The sequence below is a fragment of the Ziziphus jujuba genome, chromosome 1 (genome assembly GCF_031755915.1).
Source record: "Ziziphus jujuba cultivar Dongzao chromosome 1, ASM3175591v1".
Lineage (NCBI taxonomy): Eukaryota > Viridiplantae > Streptophyta > Magnoliopsida > Rosales > Rhamnaceae > Ziziphus > Ziziphus jujuba.
Window position 1 is genome coordinate 28651202 of NC_083379.1, and position 22192 is coordinate 28673393.

General features: G+C 29.8%; 1 protein-coding gene across 7 annotated transcripts; it reads left to right on the forward strand.

Moving 5' to 3' along the window:
• Window positions 1-14034: 14034 nt before the first annotated feature.
• Window positions 14035-21266, forward strand: LOC107426565 (AUGMIN subunit 8). 7 transcript variants are annotated; one of them, XM_016036784.4, is made up of 9 exons: window positions 14035-14474; window positions 15182-15298; window positions 15958-16104; window positions 16216-17695; window positions 18216-18335; window positions 19223-19339; window positions 19422-19511; window positions 20606-20713; window positions 20819-21266. In XM_016036784.4, the coding sequence occupies exons 4-9, from the start codon at window positions 16364-16366 to the stop codon at window positions 20921-20923; spliced, it is 1872 nt and encodes a 623-aa protein (XP_015892270.1). In that variant the 5' UTR covers window positions 14035-14474; window positions 15182-15298; window positions 15958-16104; window positions 16216-16363; the 3' UTR covers window positions 20924-21266. The 7 variants fall into 7 exon arrangements, with proteins under 7 accessions (XP_015892270.1, XP_015892278.1, XP_015892285.1 ...); XM_016036792.4 differs by lacking the exon at window positions 15958-16104; XM_048481050.2 differs by lacking the exon at window positions 14035-14474 and having other exon boundaries at window positions 14494-15298.
• The last annotated feature ends 926 nt before the right edge of the window (window positions 21267-22192 follow it).

The window sequence follows — 22192 nt, forward strand, 5'->3', positions numbered from 1 at the left end:
AAGAGACAAAAAGGATCAGAATATTGTAACTTGGAATTGTTATACATATGACATGTCCTAATCATTGCATGTGGCAGCAATCTGAAGGAAATTTCTCTCAAGCAATTCCTGCCTCAAAAACCCTTCAAAATGATAAATTTTTAAAGCTACAATTCATAAAATATGGGTCCTTTAAATTTGTATTATGCAGTTTACTGAATGCTGATGTTCTGGAGTTTACCCTAAGCAGGGTTTTGTCCATTTCTTGCTGAAGACATGAAAACAAAATGAATATTTTGGAGCTAACTAGACTATAAGTATTTTCTTCCAAGCTAGCTTCAGATAAGAAAAGGAATACTTTGGTACGTAGTACAATTTACTCATGTGGTGCCTCTACCATTGTAGTTCAAACAAAAGAAAAAAAAAATAATAAATAAGAGGATAATTTCTAAATACATATATGAAATTTTAGGCCCATAGAGCCCTTCATTTTGTTCTTAATCTTTTTTCCCCTAGAAAATAACTTTCTCCATGTTCCAATAGATGTAATATAGATAGAAACCTTTCTTTTAATAAGCATATATTGCTCTTTCAATTGTAATGCAAGAAACACTAATTTTTTCATAGCATGGAAGAGCTTTATTCTGGTGTAAGAGACTAATGAAAACACAAAACTAGGGCATAGATCAACTCTAAAAGGTGAAATGACAAACATAAAAAATAAGTTTTTTTTTTTTTTTTTTTTTGGGGGATAAACAGTAAAACAAAAATTTATTAAATGAATGAGATGGGGTGGGGATATTACAACTATGCAAAGTCCTTTGTTCAATTTTATAATGAAAAGTTAATGAAGAGAGGACATAGAAGTATAATTAATATGAAAATGAATTGGAGGGAAACTTTCCTCAAAGAAAAAGGGGAGAATGTCCCAAAGGAAGCAGGGATGAAGTAATACTAAAAAAGTAGAGCTTTAAATTAACTTTAAGAAAGAAGGTGGCCTATTACTTCTGATAAAACTCTCTTGACCATCATACTTCTGTTGCTATCAACCATGCTCTTTTTACAATGACACATTACCACTAAGTCTTTGACAAAAATCCTCAAATATAAACTTTCTGTGAGAGATATTTCCACTAGCACTGAAGAACTAGCAGTCATTCATAAAAACATAGAAAATTTCTTTTTAGTTACTTTCTTGCTCAACGTCTTATAATATATAATATGTAATAGAAACCATAAGGGAAAGAATCAGATAACAAAAAGTTGGTTTGGTAATGTTTATATTTTTAGGTTTTTTGGTTTTTTAATATTTTATTCGAGAGATGAAGGATATATACATGATAAATGATTACTATGATAATCATTTTGTACAATGACCAAAAAAAAAAAAAATTGTATTTATCAAAATATAAACCTTATTTTTATAAACAGTTTAGAATGGTTATTAATTTAGGGTTTTCTTTTTTCTTTTTTTTTTCTTATTTATTATTATCTTTTTGATCTAGTAACTAGTTTCTTTTGGCTTGTAGTTAGGTGAGAAACGTAGCTACCATTTAAGCCACAGCCAATTATACACAATTAAAATAAAATTTTTAAGAAAATTTAAAATCCAAAAACATTAAAGTTATCAAACGAGCACAAACATGGAGCCCATGTTGACATCTCCAGTCAGTCTTACCTTCCAAATTATTAGGCACCCATAAACACACTGTTAATTATAAGTTTTAACTATTCCTGTATTGTAAACCACCCAAAAAGAAAAAAAAAAGAAAAGATTCAACTAAAGTTTGATATAAAGTAGTAATGAGTTGGAGTGGGGGCTATTTAATATTTAAGTAATTATTATACTATATTGTTGTGAATGTTCTCCAGGATCAGCAGGATGTTCAATGAAGACATGAGGATTCTTTTATCAAAAAAAAAAAAAAAAAAAATCGAAGGCATGAGGCTTCCAATGATTTCAGTGGGACCCAAAATTTCACTATCTCTGCCTTCTTCTCTATCTCCATTCTCTAGCTGTAAAATGGACCTTCCACCTTTCGGCTAAAGGTATACATACAATGCAAACTGCCCTTAAATTCCTCCTTTTCCTCACCTCCATCTTGGCTTTATGACTAGGACTATGTTTAATTCCCTTTCTTTTATTTTTCTTTTTCTTTTTTCCCGTCTTTTTTGTTTATCCTTATATATATGGACCAACCCTTATAAGGGACCAACCCTATTTGGAAAAAATTGACAGGTTAATATGAAATTCTATCTACTATTCTATCACCAAGTGAAATAATAGTTTCTTTTTTTTTTTTCTTTTTTTGGATTTTGATGATTAAAAAATTACTGATTTAGAATTGTACTCATTTTGTGACTTGGTAGGTTGATTTTGATAAAAAAAAAATGGAAATAATAATGGATATTATTATGAAAGAGACCTTACAGATGTTGCAAGCAATGAGAGAAATGATGTTTGAGGGAAAAACTTGCATTTGTTTACACCTAGATCAAATATGGAGGAAAAGAAAAGTACTTTGCTTTTTGGTCTTCTTTATACCTAACTTAACTTTAATTTTATTAATTTAATTGCCTATATTTGATGTATATTAGTTGCAGGTGTGTACTATAAGTCCATAAACAACAACTAATATTTATCAGATTAAATTTGGATATCAAATTATTTTGCTAGTTTGATTGTAACTAAAGTAATATATATAAACACTAGTATTTGAATTTATATTAAAGTGAAAAAAAAAAATTCCAAGTGTTTGATGGATTTAGTCATTCAAGAGACTAATGTTGACATATCGTTTGTAACAAATAAAAGGATATCGCATCCATGACCCATAATTTTGAATTTATACATATGATGCAACAATTCTATAGTAGGCTATTCACCAAAATAAATAAATAAATAATAATAATAATAAATAAATAAATAAAAACCAATTACATAATAGGCAACTGCCACATGTTATTGTAGGGATCTGATCTTCTTCAAACATTTAAAGGCACAAGTACTTGAAGAAAATTAGATTTTAAACATAATATGAGTGTAAATGCTAGTCAATGCTCATCATAAAAAAATCAATACGTGTCATTGATCTTTAGCAGTGGAACTAAAAGATTACCCTACTGGTAAAATGCTACAAATTCACTTTTTTTTTTAATATACAAATTTTTGGTTTTGAAAGGTCAATTACTAATAATAATCATCTACTAATCTTTACAATTAGTACTACATTGTTTAATTTCCCTTTTTAATATTTTTGTATCTATGATACTAAAATATGTAAACCCACAAACTAATAATTAGACAAATAAAATGTTCATGGTTTATTCAATTTTAAGTTTTCATAATTTTTTGATTGCTAAATGATAATAATAATAATAACAACAATAAGAATATATCTAGAAATAGATACAAAATGAATAATTTATATGTAAACAAACCCATCCGAACAACTAGAAAGATAATCTAAACACGGCAGTGCCAAACATAAACACAAAGAGGGCACTTGCACAACAACCGAAAAGATACACACAATGAGAGACCGATCCAACTTCACCTCGGTGATTGACCTTGACCGTAGATTGTTATCAACAAAGGACGAATGGACAGTTGGTCATTACAATTCCAAATTTAAAATTCACGGCTTTCTTTCTAAAAATAGATACAAAATAAATAATTTGTATATAAAAAAAAAAGTCCTTCATAGACAAATCTACAAAGTTCAATTTGAATTTTCATCGTCGGAATATAAAAATAGAAGGATAATCTCACAAATTTCCTCTTAGTTTGAAGCTTTATTACATTTACTCTTCTATTTCATTTCCTTTTAGAAACTTCCTTTGCAGTTGGAATTCTTGTGGATATTTCACTTTGTTTGCAATTTTTTTCATTTTATAATATTGGATAAAAAAAATTAAATGGAAAAGCATAACAAAGGCATGTTTGAAAATGCATTTTTATAAGTATTTATTTTTCATAACATTTATTTTTGTAGTGCTTTTTGTTAATAAATGCTTAATAAATTAAATGGTAAAATGTTTAATTATATATATTACAAAACACTTTTAAATGTATTTTTTGTATTTTTATATTTAAATTAATGCATTTAATGTCTATTTTTTTTAATTTCTGAAATATTTATTTAAAAAAGCACCAACCTTTTTCAAAAGCATTTTTAGTGTTTATTTTTTGGCAAAAAAATCATTGTTAGTTTTTTGTCAAACATAATCACAGATGATTTATTTCTCTTAGAAGTACTTATTAAAGCTTCAAAAACACTTTCAAACATATCTAATTGGTAGACTAAAATGAAATAATCAATTCATTAGATTTTATAATGAAAAAAATTTAGATTATACGTCTTTATAAATTAAATTTTTAAGCTCTAGTTATTACTTTTTTATTTAAATGAAAATATATACTATACTACTTTAAATATTTTCTTGTTACACCCATAAATTTTGATCCTATTTTATACTTTAAATATTTTCTTGTTACACCGATAAATTTTGATCCTATTGCATATTGTATATTATATACTTTTAAGATGGAGATATTGCAAATAGTAAAAGTTCAAATTGATTTTTTCTTTTTTTTTTTTTTTTGGCAAACAAATTGAAAGGGAAGTTTATGCTAAAAATAAAAAACATTTGGGTAAAGTATATGCAAATAAATAAATAAAACTATGGAAAAAGGTTTGTGAAAAATTAGTAGGGTAAACATGAAATTAAAGGAAATATAGAGAGAGAGAAAGAAAAATAAGGGTTAATTGTATTTCGTCACCTTTTAGCTTGGAAAATTTGCAATTTACTCAAGTTACAATTTATTACATTTTCATCAAATTGAAATTTTTTTTTTCTACTAAGAACGATCAATAGACAACAATTATATCCCATTTCATCAATGTTAAAATACAATTTATATCAATTTATACTTTCTAATTTTATATTTTATTATCTATTTTAATGAATAAGTCAAATGATGTTAAATTAATTGATAAGCTATTTTGATTTATGATTGGAAAATTGTGTATTTAAAACATAAAAAAATATATATATATATATATATATATATAAAGGATACAACAACGAGTTTAAACTAAAATTACACTGTTTTAAATTTTTTTATTTTTTTATTTTTTTGTCAGAAAACATTATTTTAAAGTTTAAAAAGGTTTAGAATGCACTTCTCCCAAAGTAAAAGATACTAAATAACAATTATCCGCACAAATAAATATTCAGAACGTTTGAAATCCCCAGTCTCGGCGGCTGGTTGAGAAATCCAAAGGGCTAAGAAACTAGATGGAGAAAATAAGGCTGTGTTTGGTCAACAATCAAGAAAAAAGGCTAACAAAACACCCATAAATCAAAAGTCAAAACTAGAGACAACAACATCCTCCAACATCGACACTTTGAGCATTTCAAAAGGTTTGACTATTTTCTACAAGGTGTGCAATCCAGTGATCCACCACCACTTTATACTATTCCTTCCCAGTCACAATCAGCCACGTCCTAGCACATAGCTCCACCTTACTTTGATCATTGGGGTCAATTTCCTTGACATACCTTTTTCATCCGACGTGGCTGACATTCATTGGGCCATCCCGTTTAGAGAGCTTGTTGCCTCCTCAATTAACGGAAACTTTTTAACGTCAGCCAAATTACGAGGTGCAAAAACTGTTGTGCCTGCCTTCCTTAACAATTTTGACCTTCAGACTTTCTTTTTTTTAATAATAATATTTTACAATATTTTTATTTTTTATTTTTTTATCATCTGACATAGTTTAGTTTGATTTACCAAAAAATAAAAATAAGAAAACAACAAAGATATAGTTTAGTTGTATTTGATTAACAGTTTGGTTTAAAAATTCTCCCATTTAAAAGAATATGCATAGCCATGGATTTTCCATTAAAATTTTTATTATTAATTTTTAAATTATTTTTATGGTTGAAATTTAAATATATATTTAAATTTTATATAAATATATTAAAAAATTAAAATCCTAACATAGCATAATAAATCTTTAATATATAATATATTTTTAAATTTTAAATTTTGAAAAGATTTTAATGTTGATAGAAAAGGTTTTTATAAAAAATGGATCAATACGGATAAAAAATTGGTTATATATATTATATATGCTATCATCAGAAGATTTTTATACAAATGTAATATAATTAATTTTGGAGTCTGTACATAAATGACTTTTTTTTTTTTTTTGAGAAGCTGTACATAAATGACTTATTAGAGTTTTTCTTTTTTATTATTATTATTGATAATTTTTTACATAGATATCTTCTATAGTTCCAAATTTTTTGTATTTTATGAATAATCAAATTAACACTAATATCCTCTAACGTCTGTAGGCAATGTACCATTAGTCCAAGATTTTCACATCGTAACTTTTTAATTATTATTAAATTATACCAACCAAAACAAAATTTTCATTTAATCTAAATGGCAGAATCATGTTACACAGAGTAGTTCTTTTTACAATATAAAAAAAAAAAAAAAATTCTGTACAATCTTATAAATATTTAAATGACTAAAATATCTATAATTAATTAAAAGCAAAGAAACCATCTTGCTTCTACCCTTCTTCCTTCATGTGGATTTTCTCTACAACAATTCATTCTTATGTTTTGCCCTTGAGTTGGGATATTTTAAAAGTCGATAGAGAATCTCAAGCATGAAGGTAAATTATCTCAGGGCGAACAAAAGTAGAAGGAAGAAGATCAAGTAGCAAAAAGGGACTAAAAATAAATCCATTCATTCTTCTCCCCAGCCTTGGATAAATCCATTCATTCTTCTTCAAATAGCAAAAAAGGGACTAAAAATAAAACCCCAAAATCTTCTCTCCCCAACCTTGAATTAATCCATTTCCTCACCTTGAAATAGCAAAAATGGGCCTTTTTTCCTTCATAATATTACAGAAACATATGCAAAATGAGAAAGTGAGCAAACCCAAATTTTGATTGCAAAATATGAATTGAATTTTTATAAAAATAAAAAATAAAAAAAAATGACTTTGTTGTTCTTGAAACATGGAATCTAATACTTGATTTGACGAATATTTCACATGGTATCAAATTTAGAGGAGTATATATATAGAATCGGCAAAGCAGAACAAGGGTAGATGATCATGACATGGGGATAGTATTTTTTTTTATTTATTTATTTTTTGAATTAGAATGCCATTTAAAGTACAAAAAGCCTTAAAAGATGCATACAAGCTAACAACTTCCAAAAAGATTAGAGGAAGTAATGTTTTAAAAAACTAAAAGAATGGAATCTAAACTAGATCTCTCAAAAAAAAATTACAATTATCTCAAATAAGCTTTCATTAATAACATAGTCAATTAATCTATTTAAAACTTGTACATTACAAAACAATTATGAAATAAGCTTATTAAGAAGCTCTCTAACGAGGATAACATATTTTGTTGCTCGTAATATTGCATACATAATAAGTAAGGGCATTTCAGAAATTCAAAATCTATGGGATTGCAAAAAGAATCTTATGCAGTGTAACTAGCATTTCTTTATTATATATCAGGGGGCAAAAGTTTTTCATTTTTTTTTTAAAATATAATTAAACTTCTTGCTCATTGGATCTTTTTATTTCTATCCATTTAAATCAATGAAGAAAATATCGATGTCGATGAAAATATCAAAGGTATAAATTTGTAGAAATATTGATGAAAATGTCGATATCGATGGAAATATCGATAAGATTACAGAAATTGTAAATTTTTAATTTACAATACAAATTTTGATATATGAGATAATTAATATAGTATAATAATATAAAAATACAATAATTAAAATACAATAACAATAAAATACTCATCCAATTAAGCATATATATTAAAATCCTATATATTATACAATAGAAAAGCTAACAGTGTTATTTATTTATTTTTGAATAGATAAAATCAAATTAAAAACTAAGACAAAAAGATTAAAAAAAACAAAAGATAAAAGATGTGTATTGACATGCTACAATATAAAAAACCATGCATCATCCCTTATACAATATAATATTATCATATTATTATTTTATATTTTTTTCTTTCTTTATCCTTTTCCCCCCATGTGGGAAGAAAGATTTCTTTCTTATCCTTTCGTCTTCTTCCTCCCTCTCTTTCTCTCTCTTCTCTCTCTCCGATGGCATCTCTCTCCCACTCGTTCTCTTTCTTTTTCTTTTTCTTTTTTCCTTTTTTTTTTTCTACTTCTTCTTCACCTATTTGGACAGCTCCTCTCCCACACAAACACATACACCCACACACACACACACACACACACACCAAATCAAATCATGAGAGAGGGTCGGTCGAGATTTCCACTGATAATTCCGCCGACAACCGGCTTCTCCACTTCGTTTTCCACCATTTTCCACCCTAAATCCAAAACTCTCTCCGATATTCGACGATTCAGGCAACATCCTTCTACTCCGACGACATTTCTCCGACACTGGTGACAAAAACTTTTTCCCCTCTATCGGTATCAATGACCTCCGACACCCGATATTGTCGTCGACTTATCGCCTCTCTCAGCGATATTTGTTTCATTGATTTAAATTTTGTATATTAATTCATATCGTTATAATATAATTATGTAGTAAATGAAAGTATTCATGCTTACAATCAATCTCTATCAAAACGTTCTAATAGAATTAGCCCTTGAACATGGTTTAAAATATCTAAAATTTTTTCAAAATTTCTATTTTTTTAAGGGGTCAAAATAAAATATAGATTTTAAATGGAAATGGATAAAATTTTTATAATATCCATTGAAATTTCTGAAATTTCGTGAAAATTTCTATGGAAATTTCTGTAAAAATATCTACATTAATAATTTCCATGGAATATCCACATTAAATCTTTAACAATTTGGTTAAAAATCTATAATTTTCATGGAAATTTTAGAAATTTCAAAAATATCCATGAAATTTTTTAATTTTTTAAAAAAATTCATAAATATTATTGATATTTAGTAAAACAAATTTGTCAAATTAACTTCATTGATAATTTTTTTACCATTTAATTGCTTATTAAACATTTAGTGATATAAGCAAAATAAAATGCATTGAATTGAATAACATTAATAAGTATACAATATCGATAAAGCAAAAATACAAAGGTTGTGGATTATATTTTTGAATCTGGAAAATCTTATTACCGGGAATATCTGTTTTACAAATATGGGTAAATAGATAATTAAACATATACATGGAGATGTCACAACAAGAAGAGGATTCGATTTTTATGAATTTTGGATTAATGAGAGTTGGAAGTCATTTTCATAATCCTTATTCAATGGACATTTATGAAATGTCATCAAGTAGGAACTCATGGGTACTATCTCAAACTTAATCATCAAAGAATAGTAGTTATGCATATAGTCAACCAATAATGCAAGATTCATATGGTTGGCATATTAATAATTATATGCAAAATTATTAGGAAGATACATCTTTTCATGACTACTTTTTATATTTTACATTTCAAAATCAAAACGAGGAAGAAATCGATGATTTTCAACCATTCAGAAATTCTATGTGGTATTGAGATGGCATTTTTCAACGCAATATAATTGTAATAATCATTTTATATATTCAATTAATAAATAATTTTATCATATATGTATTTTTTGATATACTTTTATTAATAATAATTTATTTATGGTCATTAACATTTATTATAAATCAATTTACTAAGAACAATATAACATACATTCAATATTTTAGCAAGTTTTATAATCAATTTGATAATTGATAGATTAAATAAGTTAATTATAAAGTTTCAATAAAAATTTTTATTTTTTAAAACATATTTCTATCATTTTTTTATCGATATTCGATATTTTCCGATATTTTCATGAAAATTTTCGTATTTTAAACTCTCGATATTTTCATTAATATCGATTTTTTGAACTTTCCTCTTAAATTGTTTTGAGATTTAAAATTTAAAAATATAATTAGAATTTATATGAGTTTAGCAAAAAACTAAAACCTTTAGGAAAATAAAGCAAACATAGTTAAAACTCATGTAAGCTCCAAATATATCATTAAAAATCTCAACCCTTAAAAAGATTGACCTGATGAGGGAGATTTTGATGAAATTAATGAAATTATCATGAAGGAATGTGCGAATTTGTGTGCCATGCTTAATACTTACTTTAGTTAGCTAGAATTTTGACACTTAATCAGTTTGAACTTATTAATTTGTTTTAGATTCTTTTTTTTTTTTTATCAGTTTAGTTTTTTGATTTTATTCTTCTTTTGCTTTTAAACTTTAATTTTGTGGGTGTATATTCCATTTTGCTAGCTAGATACATTTTATAACAACATTATTTGTTTTTCTTATGGTCAACGTTTAAATAAGAGCAATCTAAAAATGAACTTTCTTTTAATGTACAAAATTGTTATAAAGCTTAATAAATCAACAATTCTTTTTGTATTACTATATTATTAATTATAATATTGTTAATTATATTTTTAATTTTTGTAAAGTGCAAGTAATTGCTTGAAACCATAGTTCCCCTAGTATACTTCTAGCCCACCCTTGCTTATGCTATTGCTTAAGAGAATCTCTTCATGTGCAATATACATATACTTTATCAGCTAAAAGCCATGTATTGTGAAGGTTTTAAACTAATGATGCATTATTTACAAACTTTAAAAGGGTGTTAATGGTAGTTTAATACTACAAGAAGTAAAATGCAAAAATATTAAATCTATAAACTATTTTGGTAGACATTTTTTTGAGTAATGACTCCTTACAATTTTTAATCATAGAATAATGTATTAATATTGTCCAAATTCTAGTAAGTATTTTCATTATTGTTAATAAAATTAAAGTAAGTAGTAATAAATTTTAAATAATAATGTAATTCACTATTTTATATAAAAAGTTGCCATGTTCAAAATCTCTCACCCTCAATATCATTTTTCTTTTTTTTAAAGAAAGCAATAACTTTTACTTACAATTGTGTTCAAACCCTCTTTCCTTCTTCTGTTCTATTCTTTTTATATTATCTTTTTCGCCTTTTTAGTTGTCCGTATAGTATTTTTTAGATGTTATTGATGAATTCTATTTTCCCATTAAATAAAAACCGTAAACACTTCATTAAGATTAACCTTGTTGTCCAGTCTGTGATGGCTAGCTAGTCAATTGTATTCTACTTACCTTACTATTCATTGATCACAACATGCAACATTTTTTTTTTCCAAAAAAAGGAAAAATAAATAAATAAATAAATATATATATATATATATATATCTTTCATCGTTTTGACCTTTTTACAATAAAGGTGATTATTCACCAAAAAATAAATAAATTAAATAAAGGTGATTAGGTGAAATATATACCATTTGTTTTTCTAATTAAATATTACTCTTATAGTATTATTATTATTTTTTTTTTCTTTTTAGTGTGTCATAAGACATCAATTTTTTCACAAAATCACTTGCACATATGTTTGGACATCAAGAAAAAGACAAGAGATAGAATTGCTTCAGGGTAGAGAAAAAGAATTTTTTTCATTGAATGCATGATGGAAAAAAAAGAAGGTGTCCCGGTGATGCCAAGCCTTTGCTTTGTTGTTTACCCAAAAGACAATTAAATTTTTGCCTTGTTTAGGGGGTCAAGATTGATAATGCCAAATAAAAGCATATTTTCATACATGGCTTAAACACTAATCAAATTTTTTTTATCTCTCTAGGTACTGGGGTCAACCTGAGCTGTAACTTAGCTTTCCTGATCATGATTTATTCATCTGAACTTTGGTTTGAACATTTTGCTAAACGTGTTAACATTGATTAATTTAATTGGATTTTGTTATTTAATTTTTAGTTGAAAACATTTTCAAAAATTAGATTTGTTGTTTAAAAACAATAACATTAATTATATATATATATATATATATATAAGTAAGAGAGAAAATAAATAAGTAAACATCGGTATTTTCAATTCTAGAAAACGCTACTTTTCCTGGTATATCCATAGGTATAAAGCACATAAATATCTTACCAAAAAAAGGCACATAAATATCCTTAAAAGATTTCATAGCTAGTTTATACAAATCTGTTTCCAAACTGAAATGATGGATGAGGGCCAAAAAAAATTATTTGTACGTGGGTGATATTTTATTTGTCTACTTTTCTATAATTATTTTCATAGGTTAATTTTATTTTGATATTTTTAATTTATAGAGATTTTTACAATTTAAATTTTCGAACTTTTAATATAACGACTTAAATTTATAATTTTTTAATATGTTATTGATTGATCCAATTTTTTATTTGGTAATTTTGACTAAGGATTTGTAACATAATTTGTAAGAGAAAAAAAAAAAAGGTTCCTATTACCAATTTATTTGGCCATTATGATTCGATTAAATCTATAATAAATTGAAAAAATTATAAATAAATCATTATTTTTAAAAATTGAAAATATAAATTGTAAAAGTTTGAAAGTAGAAAAAACTAAAGCATAATTAATCTTTTTTTTTTTTAAATTCAGCCGTAATAGATACTAAAAAGTTTATCAAATAGTTTATTAAATGATATAGAAAAAATAATATGTAATTATCCTATTGGTTAAGAAACCTATTTATTAATGAGTAAACAATTTAAAGAATAAGTATAACCAAATATCTAAATTAACAAAATAATACTATCAAATTATTTAGTAAATTATTTGGCAAACTTTTTGATAGCCATAACATTATTGTTTTAAATTAGATATTTATGCCATAAGAAGAAGATAAAGCATAAGGCGAGGAGGTAATTGACAAACATTCTAGATTCTTATCATATGAAGAAGTAATTAAATATTGAATTATTCAAGGATTTTGTAAGCTTTATCCTTCTTTAAATTGTTTATATTTGTTGTCAAAGAAAAAGAAATTGTTTAAATTTAATTTCCAAGAGTGGTAATGGTGCATCACCTATTTGGTATAAAACAAATTTTATAAGATTCGCACGTTTATACATATCCCCTGCACGATAGCCAGCCAATGGCTCCATACCACTTTAATATTCATAATTTGCCCTTGATATATATATATATATATATATATTTGATGACGATAAAGAGAGATAGCATGTGTCATGGAGGTAAGCAGTAATTACCTCAAGTTTGATCTATCAATATGTATATATATCTTCCATAAAATAAAAATAAAAAGTTTTATATATCTTATAAAATCTTAAATTTAATTAATATGATGGGGGATGAGTTATTTTGTGATTTTCTCACATTTTATATATATATATATATATACATACACTTCAAAAGTTAAGCTGCACATTTTTGGCAATTTTTTATTCTTCTCTTCTTTAGGGAGCCCAACGGTTGCCTTTTTATTTATTTTATATTTTTGGGGTAATGTAGCTCACCATATTAATCCAGGATTAGGGACACGTTACACATATATTCCAAAACCTTTCCTAGCACTAATTGTTAATGAATACTCCCTGAGTAGATATAAATAAAATAAAGAAAATTATTAAATTATAAGGCTCGGTAAAATGTAGATTTTCATACCTATAGATACATATGGCTATTAATTTTATATTTATTCAATAATATCATAGTCATATTTTCTTTATCAAATATATATATATATATATATTAGAGTCATATTAGACTGACTCGTTCAACTTATGCACGTTTATCTCCAAAAAAAAAAAAAATCTCCAAAAAAAAAAAATTATTAAAGTTTATATACCAAATATTTTATTATATTAATTTATTTTGTAGTTAAAGTAAATAAAATTAGCATTTTCAAATTGCATTTATTAAACTAAAAGGCAATTTCCATTCTATTTAGTCCCCACTTTGCTGCTTTTTTCTTTTTTTTTTTTTGGCATTAAAAAAATATTTATTTGATAGAATAAAAATCTTATTAAATTAGGTGGCGCGAAAACAACGTTCATTTCGTAATCCCCAACTGAAACCGTTTCTTTTTCAATTTTTTTTTAATATATAAATAACTCTTTTCGCAAACCCTTTATTATTCTAATTTATATTTTATTTTTATTTATTTAATTATATTATATTTTTATTTATTTTCTTCTTCTCAGCCGCACCGTTTTCCTCCTCCCTCTGTTTCTTCCTCTTTCTCCCTCTCTTTCTCCGCTTCAAACGAAGACCTTTCCCCCGGAAGAATTTGACTTTCCGATTACCGTTCCGGCAACCCCTTCTTCTCCGGCGATCTCTCTGAACCACCACCACCACCGCTTTTCCGTTTCGATTTGGATTTTTTTTTTTTTTTTTTTGAAATAGGTTGAAATCGAAATCGAAATCGTATCCTTTTTGTGTTTTTGGCGTCATCGAAGAAGGAGCGCAAAATTTTAGGATTTTCAGTGATTGCGCTATTTGGACGGCTTGGAAGTGTTTGAATTCCCAGTTCGAACAGAAAAAAAGGAAAAATAATTAAAAAAAAAAAAAAGAAGAAAATTTTGGTATAGTACCTGATTGATTCGAAGGTAAGGTTTTCACTCTTCGCTTTTTTTTTTTGAAGTCTGACTTTTGTTAGTTTTGATTGGCTTTCTATTTTAAATTAATTCTTTTATTAAGTAAAGGGAAATTACTTCTTTGATAAGCATGTTTAATTCAACTAAGAATTAGTAAATTTGTTTTTGGATTTTTTCCATATGTTATTCAACCCAAAATGGATATATATTTGCTTTTCTTGTTTTGGGAAATTTATTCTTTTCCCCTCTGTTTTTGAGATTCAATGAACTCTCTCTTTCTTTCTGTTTTTTTGTGTTCTGAAAGTTGGCTGTAGAGAGAGAGAGAGAGTGAGAGATTGAGATTACATGAACAGTGAAAAACTGAGCATGTCTACAATTGAAGGGACACAGGTCTGTCAAATGCGGACAATTAGGTTATGGAAAATTCTTAATTTTCTCTTCCGATTAAAAATAAACAAAAGTTCTCTGCTTTATCGATTTTCGTTCCTAAATCTTGGAAAGTGGATTCGTAGATGGTCAAATCAGAAATGTTATTTTTATTAGAATTCTCCACGTAACGATGTCTCTGAATTATTGTTTTATGTGTATTTTATTCAAATTTATTTTTATTTTTGTTTGTGGTGAATTTGCATGTACATTTTCACACTGAAAAAATTCATGGGGATGGACAATGATCTCCTTTCCACGTGGACCTCCATGTCTATTTCGATTCCACTCAGAAACAACAACATCAGCACCTATTCACCAAAAAAACAACGTCAGCACCTGCAATTTCAATCTTCTAATTATTAGGGGAGTTAAATATTATGCATACAAACAAAATACACAGATTTAAGGTAAAATGTTTTTTTTTTTTTAAAAAATGTTTTATATATTATTTAATTCTGTGGATGAAGTGGTAAGAAAAGAAAAAACTAGAGATTTATGAACAGCTAAGTAAATGTACAGCAGTTTGATCCCAATATTAGACATATGTTTGTTTCTAAGCAAGTTGGACTGTTGGAGACAGAGCTTGTTTTTGTGAAGTTTTTGGATTCACTTTCATTGACTTCCCTTTGATGAAAAAAAGAAAAAAAGAAAAAAGAAAAGAGTTTGAAAGAGAAGATGAAACAGGGGACAGAGTGAGTGGGGTTTGTGTTTTAGAGTAAAACCCATTTCCAGCCCAGCCGACCATGGCACTCCCGTGAGAAGGACAAAAGGGAGCCAAATAAAAAAAAAAAAAGGGAAAATGAAACAAATAAAAGAATCCTTTTATCCTACGCACCTCTTCCTGCACTTCTCCTATACACCCTTCATCCCAGTCCACTCTTGCCAGTCTCCCCCAATTACTGAGGGGACCCTTTTCCCTGTAATGCAGTTTATGATAACCAAAACCAGCCTCTAATGGTGGTAACTGTTTATGCACGTTGTGGCATTTTCCGCAATTCTCTGTGACCCCTAAGCTGCACTGTATTCTTTTTTTTTTTTTTTTTTTTTTTTTGTTTCCCTTTACCAGATGTTGGTTAGCCCTTCCTTGACCTCATTTGCACCGCCTGATCTGCTTGGATTTGGGCTTTTCTTGATGAAAAAACAATACCCGTTTGAGTTTATTCGTTGTAATCCTGAAATTCATATTCAGTCAGATCTGGGTCTCTGTAAAGATGTACGCTTTTTCGTTTTTTCCCTTCTCCTTTTTAGGCGTTTATTCTTTGCTTTTTCCACAGCTCAGTTGCATCTTACTTTTTCTGTTTTGTGCTTGTGCATTTTGTGGCAGATTAATTGCAGAGAAAAGGATCTTATTTTAGAGTAGCTGGGTTTAATTCCATTTGAATGTGTGATACATGAAAGCCAAGGCTGGCATCAGATGCGGTTTTGATGATATGAATGAGTCTATCAATGTTGTGTAATTTGTATAGTTGTGGATGGATGTAATTGGATCAGAGAGAGCATTTAGGAAGCATACAGCAGTGGAGACCCCAAGACCACCGTTGGTTCCCGCGGAAAAGAACAATGCACTCACCACGCGCCGCCCTCGAACGAGGGAAGTTAGTTCTAGGTACATGTCACCTTCACGGGCTACGCCGTCAACGCCGCCCAGTCCTCGGCGTTGCCCATCTCCAAACCTCACAAGAACGGTACCTACTTCCTCTCACTCGGCTCCAAAAAGAGCTCAATCTGTGGACAGGAAGCGGCCTTCCACGCCCCCTTCCCCACAAAGTCCATCCACTCCGGTTCAAGACTCATCTGTAGATATTAATTTAACGTCCAGAAGGACATCCACCGGTAGGCTGCCAGACAGTTTATGGCCTTCCACTATGCGTAGTTTGAGTGTTTCCTTCCAGTCGGATACCATTTCTATTCCCGTCAGCAAGAAGGAAAAACCAGTTAGCAATGCCTTGTCTGATCGCACTTTGCGGCCGTCTTCGAATGTGGCACATAAGCAGGTTGAAACACCTACTGTTACACGAAAGCCCACACCGGAGAGAAAGAGAAGCCCTCTTAAAGGGAAAAATGCACCCGATCAGTCGGAGAATTCTAAACCGGTTGATGGGTTACATACTCGATTGATAGATCAGCATCGGTGGCCAAGTAGAATAGGTGGAAAGGTATCTTCCAATGCTTTAACTAGAAGTATGGATTGTGTTGATAAGACAGTTAGAAATCTTGCTACACCAGTAACAGGAACTGGCTTGTCTTCTTTGCGGAGATTGTCAACTTCTGATGTCATGGTTAAACCTTTACAAAAAACTCTTAGCGACTCCTCAAGGCTATTGTCACTTGAAGATGGCGGTAGAGCAGGGTTTGGGACCAACTCAGTTGATAATTCACTGCATGCGTCTGGACCTCACAAGCTTATTTCAACAGGTGTACCAGATAGATTAGCATGTACAACTTCTGCTGTCAGATCTCATCAATCTATTCCTTCCACCGGATTACGTCATCCCTCACCTATTAAGACCTCAAGTGTGTCATCCCCTGTTTCAAGAGGTGTTAGTCCATCTCGATCAAGACCATCTACTCCTCCTTCTAGAGGAGTTAGTCCATCTCGACCAAGGCCATCTACCTCTTCTAGTCAATCTAGCAATTCGAACTCTGTGCTTAGTTTTATTGCCGATTTTAAAAAAGGTAAAAAGGGTACAGGCTACATTGAAGATGCTCATCAGCTGCGGTTGCTATATAACAGATATTTGCAGTGGCGATTTGCTAATGCCCAGGCAGAGGCTGTACTTTATGTTCAGAAAGTAACTGCAGAGGTAGAACTTTCGGCTCTGTGAAACTAGCAAATTTTTGGCATACGTTTCAGTGTGCATATTTATTTATTCAATCGTCTTATAGTCTTGTAGTGGCATCATGTTTGTTGGCATGAACTATTAACTGCGTTCAGTAAAGGAGATGCTGTTGACTTGCATACACAGGCACACATTAAGCACATTTGGTCCTTCTGTTCATATGGCTCATACAGTTAGGTTTTGGCAGTCCTTAATTATTCCTTTGCTTTTAAGATGCTGTAAATGAATGTTTTAGCCCTTGTCTAGTAATTCATAATGGTAGTGAAGATTCTAATAACAAAAGAATTGTTGGATTATTGCATGTGTCCAATTTTGTGTAGAAGACTATGTGTTCAATGATGATGATATAATGTTTTACTTATTGCGCAATAAGGTTAAGCTCTTTTATCTTCTAGTGTGACATGCAATTCATTCATCAAGAATTTGTATTCTTATACGCCTACTTTAGTGCTAATGTTAACTATTTTATCAAAAATGGGTGCAGAGAACTCTATACAACGTTTGGAATGCTACACTAAGTTTGTGGGACTCGGTAATTAGGAAAAGGATCAATCTTCAGCAGTTGAAGCTTGAGCTTAAGCTGAACTCAGTGTTAAATGATCAAGTAATGCATCTTCTTCACTATGATGTTATCATTTAGTTTCTAATGTTTTACCAATTGCATAATACATTGGATTGTAGCAGTTGAACATTTTCCGAGCAATATGACTCTCTGTTAGAGATACACACATACAGCATTGAATAAAGTTTCATGATGTGTTATCTGATCCTCCGTTCCATTTTTTGCTCTTTTCTTTTTTTCTTTTGGGGGGGGGGGGGGGGGGGGGGGGTGGGTGGGTTTGGTAATGTAGCTTCTTTTTCTATACCTTAAATTCAAAAGAATAAAAAGGCATTTTTATAGTTGCTTGTCTCTATGTAAAATATTAGTGGAGTTTACGAAATACAAGTCTGAAGCCTCTTGGCAGTTAACTCATCTAAGATAGTTGTCAAAGGAGGACTTGACTCACTTTTGATGGATTGAAAGCATCTTTGATTGGTATCTATAATATGAGGAATCCTTGTATGTCTTGCTTTTTTTTTTTGCTGATCTCTATGCTTCTCTAAGTCACTGTTCAGTTTCTTTATCTTGTCATGTTGGGCGGCTTACTGCATTTTCACTTCTCATGCACTTGTGGAAATAGCTCTAAGTTGGCCATGTTGATAAGCAGTAGAAACTAAATTCTGATAGCTTTCCATCTTTCTTAGAGAAAAGGAGAATTTAGTAATGAGAAACAAACCAACACATGTATAGTAGTTTAATCATGATCGATCAATCATCCAATAGAACCAATCACCATTTTACAAAGAATTTGCCATTTTTGGGCGTAGCTTACTAATTACCAACTTTTCTTGTTTGAATCTGTTATTGTCTGAATATATAGAAGCCTATTACATGTCAGGTTGAGGAGATGCCTTTTCTAATACTTTGTGTGTGAACAATGATTGATTCAGATGGCCTATCTTGATGATTGGGCTGTGCATGAAAGAGATCATATCTTATCTTTATCTGGGGCTGTTGAAGATTTGGAGGCAAGCACTCTTCGTCTTCCGGTTGCTGGAGGGGCAAGGGTAGGTTATATTGTATAAGATCATTCATTTATTTCATTTTGAGAAGAAGTCTTGGCTCACCTTAACACTTTCACTTTTACAGGCAGATATTGATTCTTTGAAGGTTGCTATCTGCTCAGCTGTTGATGTGATGCAGGCGATGGCATCCTCCATTTGCTCTTTGCTCCCAAGGGTGAGATCCGTAGATTACTCATTTTATTTTTTCAGCTGGTTATCTCATATGAGGAATTTTATTCAATTATAAGTAGGTTTTTTTTTTTTTTTTTTTTTTTTCCCTCAATTAATTATGATGAATGTATTATGAATGGTATTTATTTAACTTTTACCACCTTGGTTAAGTTGATTTCCTTCTGTAATGGATGTAATTCAATGCTTATAAGTTGTCAATATTAGTTATCTTATTGCCAATATTTGAGTATTATGAAGGAAAAACCTTACTCTAAGATTTTAACCTGTTGCTGATCATCAAATTTTCTGCATTTGTGAAGCCAATCCATGGTGCTAACAGTTGATCATGTAGTGTCATGTTTCATATATTTCTGTCCATTACTTATATGTGATTTATAGAATACTTGTGTTAATGACAATGGCATTAGCAAGGACATAGCACTGTAAAAGGTCATTGTTGGTTTCTTGTCGTTCATATTGCTGGGAAGGCTTTTGAAGGGATTTCTGTATATGAGATGCCTATGAGAATAGAAAAAGACTCCTGTCATCAGTACGGGTGCATCTTACTAAAAGGGGATTCTTGATTTCTTGTCTTCCATTAATGGTATATATGGTTGGGGAAGAGTTGTTAGAAATAAATTTCCTTATAAATGAGATGTTCTATAAGAGTGACAGGCTATTGTTCACAAGTCTTATTCTTATAATAAGTTCTTTCAAAGATAGATATTGAAGTTTGAAATTCCCATTTTGGTAGCATAGGTCATATAAATTATAGTTAAAAGAAGGTAGTCGGTATAATTTTGGTTAAATTTCATTGCCAAAAATGACAAATTTAGGTAGCATACTGAAGTTGTTTTGTGCACTCAAGTCCTTAGGCCTGTAATGCTCCAGTGCTTATATAAATCTAGACTGTTACATTAACATGTTCTGATTGTCATTTCTTGTTGTATGCCCACTTTTTGCTTGGAGAGAACATTCTGTTGGAAGTTTGAGGCCTTTTTTCTTTTTTTTTTTTTGTCAACTATGATGTTTTCTCACCAAATCCAATTTTGCAAGTGATGATTAAGCTTGGCATAAATCTATTATTATTTTTTATAGGCGGAGGGCATGAACAGTTTGGTTTCGGAACTTGCTATTGTAGCAGCACAGGAGAAAGGGATGCTTGATGAATGTGAAGCACTGTTGGCTTCAACAGCAGCTATGCAGGTAAGGCGATGAAGCTGTATTTTGTTGTCACCATTTATGTTGCTTTTTTGTACTACCTGTAAACTCTATTTCTTTGGTGTTTGATTTCTGTTTGGTAATGAGCAGGTAGAGGAATACAGCCTTAGGACGCATCTCTTACAGACAAAACAAGCTTTGGGTGGGGTGAGCAACCACTTTTGGCATTCGAGGCACCTATATAACCCTGATTAGCCACTGCGAACAAGTCACGGTTTTCCAATTTAGCAGAGAGATAGTGATGGCGTCTCTTCGGTTCTATTGTAAATTGAGTTTTAGTCTACTTGTTTTTCTCTTTTTTATTTTATAACTTTCATTAAGCATTATATAGTTCTATTTCATTTTTTACCCTTCTTTGCGAAGCAAAGAGCTATTGGCTCCATGCTTTCCACTTGTAATTTTTTTGTATCACAATTCATGCAACTAAAAGGAGAATGCAAAGAGAGCAAAGAATTGAAATTCAATGTAGATGCGGAAGTTCAGGAGAAATGGAAAAAGAAATATGTAAAAAATGAGATCCTGTATATGCTTGAACTGATGCTGAGTTTTTTATTTCTTTATTTTCTAATACAAATTTTAGGTTTAGGCATGCCCTTGTTCAACGTTTGTTGTGATTCAAATGGAGAAATGCAAATGTAATATACAACTTACTGTGTAAGGTGGGTTTTCATGGCAAAATTTTTAGAGTCATAGATCTCATAGGGTAAGAAGAAGAAGAGGAAGAAGGTAATGGTCAATTTGAATTATTGATTTTGCCCAAATAAGAAAACAAAATTTAGTTATTGATGAAAAAGTTCAATTTCGGGTTTGTAAGCATGCTTGGGTGAAATGGTTGATGAACTGTTGCTGTTCATAATTTGTCATGTAGTTGAAGCAAGTTGCTGAAGAAAAAACCAGAATTCATTGGTTTCCTTGAAGATAAAATGGCAGATGGAATTGGATCAGATGCTGTGATCGAAGGAAGGGCAAGATACGGCTTGTTAGCTGAAATTCTAAGCGCAAGATCCTGTCTTTTGGTGTCTCCCATGAAAATGGGAATTTTTTAAGTTGTAAAGGTGCTTGTCAAATATTACAGAATTGCTTTCGTTATGATATGGCTGTTCTTGCAGTCCATACTACAATTACATTTATATACAATTCCTCGGTCGGCTTATATTTTTCCTCCAATGGAGTATTGACAGAATGCCATTTTCGCTTAAAGAGTGTAAATATTAATTATCAATGTAGTTTCACAAATGGGTTGAAGTTGCTCTAGTAGGCATCCATTGAAATGCGGCAAACATCATATCATTGAATATTTGAATTTGTTTAAGAACAGTTTCAACCTCTACGTTTTATATATATATAGTTAGTCCCTTATAATTTTATTGATTTGACAGAACAGAACACGAGGACTGATGTTGACAGGTATAGAAACTCTAGCAATGAGAACTGTTTATTGAATTGAATAGAAAATGCAGTAAG